Source organism: Limulus polyphemus, unplaced genomic scaffold, assembly GCF_000517525.1.
Source record: "Limulus polyphemus unplaced genomic scaffold, Limulus_polyphemus-2.1.2 Scaffold5852, whole genome shotgun sequence".
In the NCBI taxonomy this organism is placed as follows: Eukaryota; Metazoa; Arthropoda; class Merostomata; order Xiphosura; family Limulidae; genus Limulus; species Limulus polyphemus.
This window is the reverse complement of record NW_013671462.1, coordinates 2394-14579: the sequence shown is the minus strand read 5'-3', so window position 1 is coordinate 14579 and position 12186 is coordinate 2394. Positions and strand designations below refer to the sequence as shown.

Below are 12186 nucleotides of genomic sequence, written 5' to 3'. Positions count from 1 at the left end.
CCTACAAACACGTGAACAGCCTGTGAAGGTTCTGTGTGACGTTGTTCCTACAAACACGTGAACAGCCTGTGAAGGTTCTGTGTGACGTTGTTCCTACAAAGACGTGAACATGCGGTGAAGGTTCTGTGTGACGTTGTTCCTACAAACACGTGAACATGCGGTGAAGGTTCTGTGTGACGTTGCTCCTACAAACACGTGAACAGCCTGTGAAAGTTCTGTGTGACGTTGTTCCTACAAACACGTGAACATGCTGTGAAGGTTCTGTGTGACGTTGCGCTTGACTTGATTCAGAGAACATGCTTGATTTTTTTCTAAACGGATGTAAAACCTCAAGACAACATATCAACTGTTATAGAACCCTGTAGTTGACAAGGAAGAGTGTAAGAGATACAAACTGCTCAGATTAGCAAATACCTGTACTTGTCTACTTGGTTTGAAAGTTGCTAGTTCCAAAAAGCAGTTGTAAAGCTGATTAAAACCAGAAATATGTTGGGAAGAAACTAAACACGTAAATTGAAAAAGACAATAATCTGTGAATGCTCGCTTATAACAGATACCTTAAAGTTCATTAATATTTCATAATGACCCTATGCTCAGAATAGAAGTTCATTAATATTTCATAATGACCCTATGCTCAGAATAGGAGTTCATTAATATTTCATAATGACCCTATGCTCAGAATAGAATAGCTTTTTTGTATACATATAATCTTAAACGTTCTTGTCATGTAGTTTTCCGTTTACTGTGATGCATCAGTTGGAAATGTTTACTAACTTTTTCAATATTTAACTGTTTGGTAAATCTTAAGCTGATAAAACTTTATTTTGCAGGAAACCTGTTTTGGGTCCCTTACAGAATCTCAAGTACGAGGTAAGTTTTTATGTCCTTATTCAAATTATATTATATTTCTCGGTATTTTTTACAACTATGTTTTCAGTCGTAGCCTATTTATTGGTTTCTCTGTTTATTTTTCAGACAATCTGCTATCTGGTTAGAATTTTAACTTTAAAATATATTCAAGGTAAAGAGATGTTGGTTATTGGTTACTTATGTCGCACGCCTGAAAAGTAAACCAAATAATAAAACAACTATGAAAACGGAAATTTGTAGTCTAAGAATGTTTGGACTTCATTGAAAAGTAAACATTGAGGTATATAAAGAAGTAGAAGTTGAGGAGGAACAGCATGCTTCAACTTCTACTTCTTTATATACCTCAATGTTTACTTTTCGTGAAGGAACAGCATGTTAGCGAAAAGTAAAAATTGAGGTATATAAAGAAGTAGAAGTTGAGGAGGAACAGCATGTTAGCGAAAAGCAAACATTGAGGTATATAAAGAAGTAGAAGGTGAGGAGGAACAGCATGTTAACGAAAAGCAAACATTGAGGTATATAAAGAAGTAGAAGCTGAGGAGGAACAGCATGTTAGCGAAAAGAAAATCATGGTTTCATTATGGAAAGAGAGAAGCGGAGAAAATAAAGAGAAAGGGAGAAGAAAGATATGGAGAACTATTAAAAAGGACCTTTGGTGAAAAGGTCCACTAGATTGTTAGTCAACAGTATCAACGGATAGACTAGAGAGTAGGCAGTTAGTCAACAGTATCAACGGATAGACTAGAGAGTAGGCAGTTAGTCAACAGTATCAACGGATAGACTAGAGAGTAGGCAGTTAGTCAACAGTATCAACGGATAGACTAGAGAGTAGGCAGTTAGTCAACAGTATCATCATCAACTCTTGGGCTAGTCTAATCGGATATTAGGATTTGACCGTCTTTCTTACAAAGCACCAATGGCCTGGGCCACGCCCAGACAAGATGAGAAGGAAAAAAAAAGAGGTTTAATTATAATACAACTATAAAACACCCAGATGTTATAAAGGCACATCATAAAAATAACAATCTTAAGAATCAGTCAAACAAATAAAAAATAACTAAAACTATTAGTGTTGTTATTTAGTTGGGTGAGGATCAGAAACACTTGACATGTAGTACCAATCGTCCATCAGAAAGACTTGACATGTAGTACCAATCGTCCATCCTTCTCCCTTGGAGTAAATACATTTTTTTTTTACATTAGATGCACAATCCAAATTGCACTGTTACTTAAACACGTCTAAATTTTATTTGCACATAATTTTTCAAAATTCTTCTTCTCTATGGTAATTTTCGTTCCGTTATAAAATCTTCCAAATTTGAATAAGTTATTTGGAACTACAAGTTACTTTTCTGTTCTGATGTTTTCGTATTTTTTTTTCTTTCTTTTAGATCTAACATTTTCCCCTCTAAGTCTGGATGGTTATGGGTTTCGATTTTAAAGTGACCTTGAGTTATAAAAATAAGTCTTTTTTTTTCTTCTCTTCTTCTTCTTCTTGGCTACATTACCGTTTGTGCCGTGGTTTGGTTAAGTACGGTACCACCCCAGTCAAACTTCCAAATAGATTCACTACACGCAGACTCCTTCTGTAAAACAAAAGTTCATTGTTCGGAATTCCATGGCTCGTTGTTCGCACGTTGCAAGAACCGTTAGACGATGTGACGGCACTATCTATATAACTTTCTCTATCTCCTTACTCGTACAGTTTTCAATACTTTTAAGCTTCAAGGTATTGACGATATACATACAGCCTTACAAAATGCGATTTCTTTTAAGGGGGTGTTAATAAAATTAGAGCATTTGTTATTTTACCAGTATTTTGACAAAGTAAGGAGTTATATAATTAGATGAAAACTGTAAGATAAGAACGTACACCCGCCCCCTTAATTAAGATTAATGGGACTGATGTTTTAAGCATTGGAACTTTACGAGAGACGGTGGTCGTCTAAAAAACATACAGCAAGCAGATACAGCTACAGTATCAGCATAAGCTTAAATTGAAAAAGTACTTAAAAGCTTCACGAACAACAACAAAACTTTATTAAACTTTCAACCACGCCGCTTATGTTAGAATAATTCTCTTTTGCTGGGCAATCCTTTTCTATTTATAGAACATTGACAACTTCACTTGAATTATCAGTAGTTTTTGCTTGCTTTATATAAATCGTCGAGTTTACCTCAGACCCATCGAGGAGCTATCTCTGGTCAAATAAAAAAAAAAATAGTGGATAGTATGACAAAAAGAATAGTTCAATATTTAGATTACACAATAATTATATCTGTGAGTCAAAATGATGGCTTCTGAAACTGGTTCTACTTTAGTCTGCTGTATTAATATGTTAAATAATTAACATCGATTATTTCAAAGCAACTTCTAATTGAAAAATGTTGAAAGCATGTATTAGGTCTTTCAAAATCATTTATACAATGATGCCCGTACTAAATTTGACTTATTTTCTCTTTCATATATTCAGAGCTCAAAGCTGCGTTTGGTTTGCTTGACAAGAACCAGGACGGTCGGGTGAATGCCAGTGAAATAAAGTGTATGTTAGACAATCTCGGCATATGTTTGACGGATGACATGGTTCATCATCTTGTTCAACAAGCGAGTAAAAGAGGTCAGTTTAATATAAAGTGGTACATTTAACATTTTACACACGATAACCAGCTAACTTTTGACTAATCATCCAGAAGACGAATATTTACAGTTTTTATTAAATGCTCACAAAAACTATTGTTAGATACATTTATAATATTTTAATTTAGATTCTTGTTTGCTAGAGGGAACTAATCATTATGATGATGTATGATGTAAATATTTCATGTAGTATGTAACTATGGAGAATGATATAAATGCCAGAGTGAGTGAGTGAATCAGTCAAGTATAAAGTGTATCGGGTAGTTAATCAATCAGTGAAGTAGTGAGTTAATGAGTGAATTAGTCAGTAAGTCAGTCAGTAAGTTATTCAGATATTAAGTTCTATGATTCAATTAGCAAGCTAGATAGTGAATAAGATAAAATTTTTGCTATTACCCCATTAGCGAAAAATTATGCAAGTAAGTTTAAAAGTAAATTAGGCACACATTAGTATCAGAATTTGTGTTGTAAAATGTTTGGGAAGTTAGCCTTACAAGTGAACATAACCTGTAGCAAACATTAAAGAAGAAATATATACTAATTTGTTGTTCTTGCGTGGACTGGATTTGGCATTACTTTCACTAAATAATTCAAAAGATCCCGCGCAATGATAAAACACGTTGCAACACCATTGTACACCGTCCGTCACTGGGCTTAACCTTCTATTTAGTATTCATTGTCTTGATAATTCTTCTTCTTCTTTTTTTACTGATCACTTAAACTCCAAATAAAGCAGTTTTATGTTGAAAAAAAAAACGTACTATTTTAAATACATTTTTCTTACAAATATTTATGTAAAAGAAATAAAAAATACTCTTTTATCTGGAAATGTATACCCGATCTATAACGCTATAAAAACACGGACCCTTTCTAAGCACATTAGTTTTTCACTGAACCATATAAACAGCTTTTTTTTTCCTTTTAGAGAATTTTTAGGCTATGAAAGACTTTGGAAACTACTTTATATACACTTGAAAACAGTAAAAGGAAAATTCAAATAAATGATTCGTGACAAACCTCCTGGCTTATCTTGTGAGCAAAACAGTAAATACAGAATTACTGTTGTAAACTACATTTTCAATATTATAATTTAGTTGTTTACTAGTGAGAGCTGCTAATCACGATTATGATCTGGCAATACCCAGAATGTTCGTGAATATTAATAACCGAGAAACTTCGTCTAATATCGAGAAACAAGAGTACATTATGAATACGAGTAGGAAGTTAACGATAAGTCAGTGAGTATTGAATGAGCAGTTAGTGATTCATTGAGAACTCAGGGAAATATTCAACGAGTATAAATAACTTTAATTGTTTACGTACAACCTTAATGAATCTTTTAAAGATATAAACTTACTTTGCTCCAGCCTAATTCTCATACCCTCCTCTATTATGGCGTCTATAAATTGCTCATGTGTCAAGGAATCCATCATCTCACGAGACGCGTCAGGTAAGATAACTGAGCAAGCCTTTCCAAATCTTCTGCAAGTTTGGCTAAGGTCTCTTCTTTCCATCATACCCTGTTCCAGAACTTTGATCTGGCTACTTCTTTCTAGTACATCACTCCAAACATGTTGGATAAGGTGGTCAACAATGCTTGATAGTTGTCATGACTCTCAGCTGGAAGGTTACTTAACGTTTTCAAAGTTGGTTGTTTTAAATAAGCAGCAAGATTGATAGCTTGTTGTTTACTACTCCACCATTTAATTCTGGAAATGATTTCAAACTGAGCTTGATACCTTCTCATTATAGTTTCTTGGTTTCTCTACTAGTCGATGTTAAGTTGGACATCTAAATTCTGGAACTGGCTTTAGTAATGTAGTGACTGGAGTAGTCCAGGAAGGTCTTTCAGTAACAGTTGGTACAGGAATAGTGATAATAGGTGTAGACCTGTAGTAGATAGTGTTTGGGTTGGAACTTTTGAGCCGATGCAGAAAGAAGTGTAGCTGGCTTAGTCTTTGCATTTAGTGATTTATTTTCCAGATGTTTTATACTATCACTGTTTTTTTTTTTCTATTTCGTCCATTTTGCCATTAAAACCTTGCTGTTCTTCTTCAGTTTTACCATTACAGCTTCTCTATACTTCTTTGATGCCCTTTTACATTTCTTCAAACATTTTACTGTAATTTCTTTGTACATTTCCAATAAACCCATCAACCATGTCTTCAATTAGATTTACTTTTTATTTTAATTCTTCCTTAAATAATATGCCTCTCAACTCCTTAAATTCCTGTCATTTGATCACTTTTCAATTTTTTTTGGCATTCTTTTGATTTTCTGTCTCGTTCCTTTAAGTTTCGATCTCTTTCTTTGTCGTTCTTTTAATTTTTCGTTTCTTTCTTCCAATTTTCTTATCCCTTTCTGTCCACCATCTCAACTAATTCTTGAATCTCATTACTTGACCTCGTGGTCGCCATCTTCAACAATTGAGATTCTATTTTAAGTATATTCCAAATTTTATTTTCCCCAAAAATAAATCTCACATCTGGTACCAAATGTTGTAAAGTAGTTCTTTTTTTTTTTGAGGGTCCTCTCAAATTATTAGGTGAAAATACTTCGACGTCCAGTGCAGTAACAGCTACAATTAGTTTATTTCCTTCTTTAAAGCTTAAGTTTAACTTTATTACAAGCTCAACACTTTGTAACTTTTAGAGATACGTTTACAACCACGTTAAGTGTACTACACACAACATAAACAAAAACTAACTTGTACTACGTTGCGCGATAGCAAACATTGACAATAACTCTCTTTTCTAAAATAACTCTTTTATCTCACATAACTACTACTCTCGAGGCTTTACTGACCCGTTTATATAAATTAGCTTTGTTCTAGAAAGTTATATGGCTTACGTGAACTTAACGTCACGTTACATGATCAAAAATTAACAACTCCCTCTAGCTAAAAAACAAATTACAACATTAAAAATATAGCTTACAATACTATTGATTCGTATTTCGTTTAAAAAATAAACTATTTTCATAATTATCGTGGTAGTTTTCTGGCTGCCAACGAATGTGGTCATTTTATAATAGAACGTTCATGCCCCTTCTTGAAGCCTCGAGAGGTTACAAGATATGCGGTATTCTTGTATATAAGCCGTCAATAAGTGACGGCAACAATGGAATGTAATTGAACTGCGGACAGAGAGAGACGTATTGTTAGGTCGAGCGCGTGTGTCGTTTGTTGTGAATTATAGGGTTTGTTTAACTTATAGTGTGACCGTTGAAATTAAGTGAATTTCAAAGTTGTATTGAGAAAGAATAAACTAGTCTTATTTAAGAAAGGACTTATTTATACGGGAAGTTAACTAACGACCACAGACGTAACAATATCTTTATAATACAAGTTCTTACCACTGCTAATGTTTCATCAAATAGCCCCCAGTGGCACAGCGGTATGTCTACGGACTTACAACGCTAGAAACCGGGTTTCGATACCCGTGGTGGGCAGAGCACAGATAGCCCATTGTGTAACTTTGTGCATAAATTCAAACAAACAAACAATTCATCAAATATCGAGATTTTTCAAACTTTTTTTCCTTCGGATTTTCATGAGGTGAACTGTTCTTATTTCATAACCTCGATCAACTGTTGCTAGAAATGATATGGTATAAAACAAATAATGTTTGTACTACATTTTATTTTTTCAAATTACAATCACAATCTTCTTCGTAGTTTCATGCGCATATTAGATACTATGACAATTAAAGAAATATTTTACACTAATTGAAGACACGTACAGTTAAAGGTATGTTTTACTAACCCTATTTATATAGTCACTCTAACAATTGATGTTACGTTTTTCACTGATCTTAGAGACTCATAACAGTTGCAGGTGTATTTTTTACTAACTCGAAACAACATCAGAAAAGGTACACCTAGGCTTTCCTTCTTTGTCAACTCTAAATGTGTGATATTCTCCAAATTGTTTTAGAAGCTATGAAATAGCTTCATCTATTTGCTTGATGATCACATATTACATAGGATACATGAAATTTTAGTTAAATTTTCACAAGTTTCCTTTTTTAATTTTACAGAAGACGGCCTCATAAGTGAAGATGAATTTTTGTCTTGGATGGCCCATCACCAGAACTCGATGAAAGATGACGTCATGGAAGATCTTTTGGCTGCCTTTAGAGTCTTCGATAAAGACAGAAATGGTTATATTACACGAGTAAGATTTACTATAATTCAAATACACCATTACTGTTGAACTCGGATGTTAATGAATTACACACCAGTTTAATCCAGATTCGTAAGACTTACTCGTTATAATATTTCCATATCACTTCTCTAAATAACGGAATTAGCCCAAACACACTATTCTTATCCATTATAAACATTCTTGTCAGTGAATAAGTAATGACATTAAAATACACACTTATTTCTCATCCATTAAAATTATTCTTATGCTCACCAGAGTAGGTGCCTCGTTTGCTAATGTAATGTGTGTTTCCAATGATCAATCGAAAATTTCGACGTATTATTTTACAGTTTGAGAAAACAAGCTCCCAGGTGGCATTAGGTGCTATTAGTGCTGAAATGAAATGAAATGTTTTTAATCTTGTAGGCCTACCTAGGATAGAAACGATATACTAAGATGTTTTCTGACTAAGTTGTTTCAGAACATTAAGGCATTAGTATAAAAGAAAAATACCTGGCTAAAGATTATTCCATTTTCATACGTATAACTGAAGCTTATTTTTGTGGGAAAACATGCACTAAAATTTTAAAACATTAGGTCGAACTAACTTCTAAAACAGCTTAAAGAAACTATTTTAGAACGGATTTTATGCTTAAAAGCAAATAGTAACCCACAAATGTTTACTTTGTGCTTAGATGTCGTGTAAGCTAGAAAGAGGTTAAAAAAATGCCTCTCTTATCTCGACTAAACTGCTCTAGAGGGACCTTCCGTAAATCTCCGCGCTTGGGAGATGACGAAAATGTGGCACCCCCAGAAACATTTAACCCGGAAAGAGAAAAACGGAAAAGGATTACACTCTTTGTGGGTCTCTTCTTCACCTCCAGAAATGAGCCCTACTTTAAACATTTCAAGACGTAATCGGTATTTTGGACATTTAAATTTTTGGAAATGACCTCCTAACATTCTCTACTCACTTAAGGTGGCATAAACAATTTTTATTATGTTCAAACATAACTACATTCAACAGCGGCCTCATTATTTCCAACTGAGAAATCTCCTCTAACAGGTTCTTTCGAGATGAAATTTATGCAATTAACGCTCTTTTGAGCGTGAAAAACTATTTACAGTTATAATATTAACGTTAAAAAAGAGAATTGATATCACTATCGATATAATACTTCCATAAGTATAGCTATTTCCCGTTTCCTCATCATAGTAATGCATCTTTTCACCGTTACTTTCATAGGATGAATTACGAGTTGCTATGGAAATGATCGGTGAACACATGTCTGACGTGCAACTGGATGACATGCTTAAAGCGATAGATACTGACAATGACGGGAGAATTAACTATGAAGGTATTGTATTGACTTTATACAGTTCAAAACACGGAGAATATTTCTGAAAGATATGTTATAATTTATCCCAAACAAATATTGAAGTTTTTCTTTGTTTTATTCAGAATTTGTTCGGATGTTGCTGTGAGAAGACGATGAGTTAGACTCCAGGTATTTTGGAAACGCAAGACTGGCATCGTTAAATCCAATCTGTCAGACCTTAGAGAAGATATCTGATATGGTTAACCTGTGGAGTTTTTTATTTTTTTCTAGCTCTAAACTTACGGCATTATAAAAACCTCAATACGTACGGTAGAATATTTGTGTGCTAATTATTTATGTGTCTCAATACAACACCTTTACTTGATCTCTATTTAACAGTTTGAAAACACTACTGTTCAAGTAACTTAGTGATTAGTACAAAGTGTAGCTACTTAGCCCGTGATTGCTTTGTTTGGTTTTGACAAAATGTCTAAATATGTGCAAAAAATAAATCTAACACAGATTTAGAAACTATATATTTTGCTAGATAAAATACGTACTAGCAAAAACATTTCTTCTGTTAACAAATGTATTAATTTTTTGGATATTGACCTAATTGTAAATTTTACAAATGTGTACGTTATAGCAGTGTTTAAAAAAAACGATATTGTGTACATATATTTCAGATTAAAACAACTTTTCGCATAAGGTGGATGTTTATTTGTATAAATCGTTTTATATTTATATATGTCAACAGGTAGCGCTAGCTGAGATGCAGGTACGCTTCGAGTTTCTATATCATTGAGAATATTTTTTATTCTGCAATAACCGTACTTTTTAATACTTCAAACTCAAGCGGGTAATTTTTTGTGAAGAGTATTATATGTCACAGTGTTAAAAAATATGTATAGCACTTTAGTTAATCCTGTTAGAAAAAAACAAATAACTGCATTGTTGGTCAAAATAAAAAAGAAATTAGTAGTCAGTGGTTTGAAGTGATATGTAAATAGTTGTGTGTTAATTTCAATATTAACACTAATAAAAAATTAGCAAACTGTTAATGTATTAATTTTTGCTATTTATTATAGCCAAGACATACTAGTACTTGTCCTTCCTGATAGAAGTTTGTTTAATTGAAAAAAAAATATCACTTTTGATTGTGGTAATAGATTATAAGGTAGAGCCACCTTTTTTGTTTTTCGTACTTCAAAAAATTGTAAACATTTAAAGGAAATATTAATTTTTCTACCATAAAATAATTTGAAACTGATCTCGTGAACATCCTGTCATATGTGACTATTTTTATATAATCGGACAGATGGCGTAAAGATCCTAGTTACGGGAATTAGCTGTATTCTAATTTGACCTCCAGACAATTAATTTAATATAAAAACGTTTACCGAAATTGTCACAATTTTTTATTGTCAAAACTACGTTGTTATAAAAATGTAACTCGGTTCTTTAAGCCTAATTATTAAGAAAAATGTATCTGAAGCAAAAATTTTATAGCCAAAAGTTTTATAAAAATAATTAATTGACACTTCGCTGTAATCATCCGTCATCGACTTCATAAAAATAATCGTTGGGTTCATGTACAGTTATTTGGTTTAGTAAAGGATTGTTAAAAAAATTAATTAATGCATTTTATTTTACACGTATATATCTGTAATACTTTGTTTATGTATGTGTTCTAAGACGCAGATCACTTTTCGATGAGGTTTTGTCCTGTTCAACTAACATGTTTGTAGCACTATCTACCTATACTTTTCCTTTTTACACGGTTCATATAAATTCTCAGATTTTAATTATTGCAAGTTACTCGGCAATATTTAGCGTATCACATTTATCCTGAATTATGAGATATTTAATTAACACAGGAAATTATGTAAAAAGTTTATTATTCACAAAGAAAAAAAAACGTTTTCGTATGAGGAACAAATTCACTTAACAAATCTATCTTTTCTTCTGGTTGTGTAGATCTTTGTACATTATGCGCAAAATTACTTTGGTTGATTATTTTTTAGTGCTTATTGAATGCTGAGACACAATTAATAACAACATTATGTACAAATCCGAATAAAAGTGTTGACGAATCTGGATCACTCTCAAGATCCAAAAGTGGTTGATTATTTTTTAGTGCTTATTGAATGCTGAGACACAATTAATAACAACATTATGTACAAATCCGAATAAAAGTGTTGACGAATCTAGATCCCTATCACTCTCAAACTCCAAAAGTCGTACTATTTGCAAAGTTGCCTCTACTGTTGTAGAAAGTTTGTTTCTTATTATTTGCGTAAACCTGGTTGTGGAAACCTTGGACAAAACCACACCAGAAAATATTTAGATCAGAAAGTTTTAGGCTTGTCATCTGAACAGCTCTGAAATAAGAAGCAATTTAGATGGTGTTTGATCATTTTCAGCATATTCGTCAAGTCGAACCCTATAAAAACACCCTAGGCAAAATAAGGAACGAATCGCGTCCGTTCTTATCTGAAACAGAACGTTACATTTTACTACTGAATAAGAAACAATTTCGTAAAATACCTAACATGTGGCAAGTCCCGTAGATTCCCATGCTACAATTATGTATGGTGTACCTATACTTCATAGAATAGCAACAGACATAATCATAGCTTGACAAAATGTTATGAACAATACACGAATGATAAATTCAGAGTTAAAAGGTAGTTATGAGCTTTTTTGGTTACTTGTAGAAAATCTATAATTATGTTGAAAATTGTGCTTGTTGTATATTCTCTACGCCATTGCTTCTTCAACAACTTTTAGATTTATGTATTTAGTTAGTATTTTCTTTTCCCGATATTTGTAAGTAGTTTTTCTAGATAAAGAAAGGAAAGATGTGGTATTCTATAAGCATCAGTGATGTAACAGTTGCTGTCAAGCGTGATTTAGTAATATTTTTGAAGTTATTGTCCTTTATGAATAAAAAATAATATAGCTACTTATTTTTATTTACTTATTTCTTAAGTTGCCATGATATGTTTATTTGTGCTATGCCCACCACGGGTATCAAAATCCGGTTTTTAGCGTTATAAGTTTCAGACTTACCAATAAGCCACGATGAGAAACGATAACTTGACGGATATCCCGTTGATTTTATAATTAAATAATTAATTACGGAGATTGTATTGATGGAAGGTTCGTATGAACATGATTAAGAATGATCCTTTTTCGAGATTTACGACATAAAT

The 12186-nt window shown here is 32.8% G+C and overlaps 1 protein-coding gene across 1 annotated transcript in view; it reads left to right on the top strand.

Annotated features, from left to right (window-relative positions):
* The window catches only part of LOC106473059 (calcium-binding protein E63-1-like), a 33531-nt gene extending 21595 nt beyond the window's left edge, over positions 1-11936 (top strand). The window contains exons 3-7 of the mRNA XM_013933737.2: positions 831-870; positions 3345-3488; positions 7546-7682; positions 8899-9010; positions 9115-11936. Coding sequence (XP_013789191.1) covers positions 831-870; positions 3345-3488; positions 7546-7682; positions 8899-9010; positions 9115-9137 — 456 coding nt within the window. The 3' untranslated portion in view covers positions 9138-11936. The remainder of the gene's footprint in view (positions 1-830; positions 871-3344; positions 3489-7545; positions 7683-8898; positions 9011-9114) is intronic.
* The last annotated feature ends 250 nt before the right edge of the window (positions 11937-12186 follow it).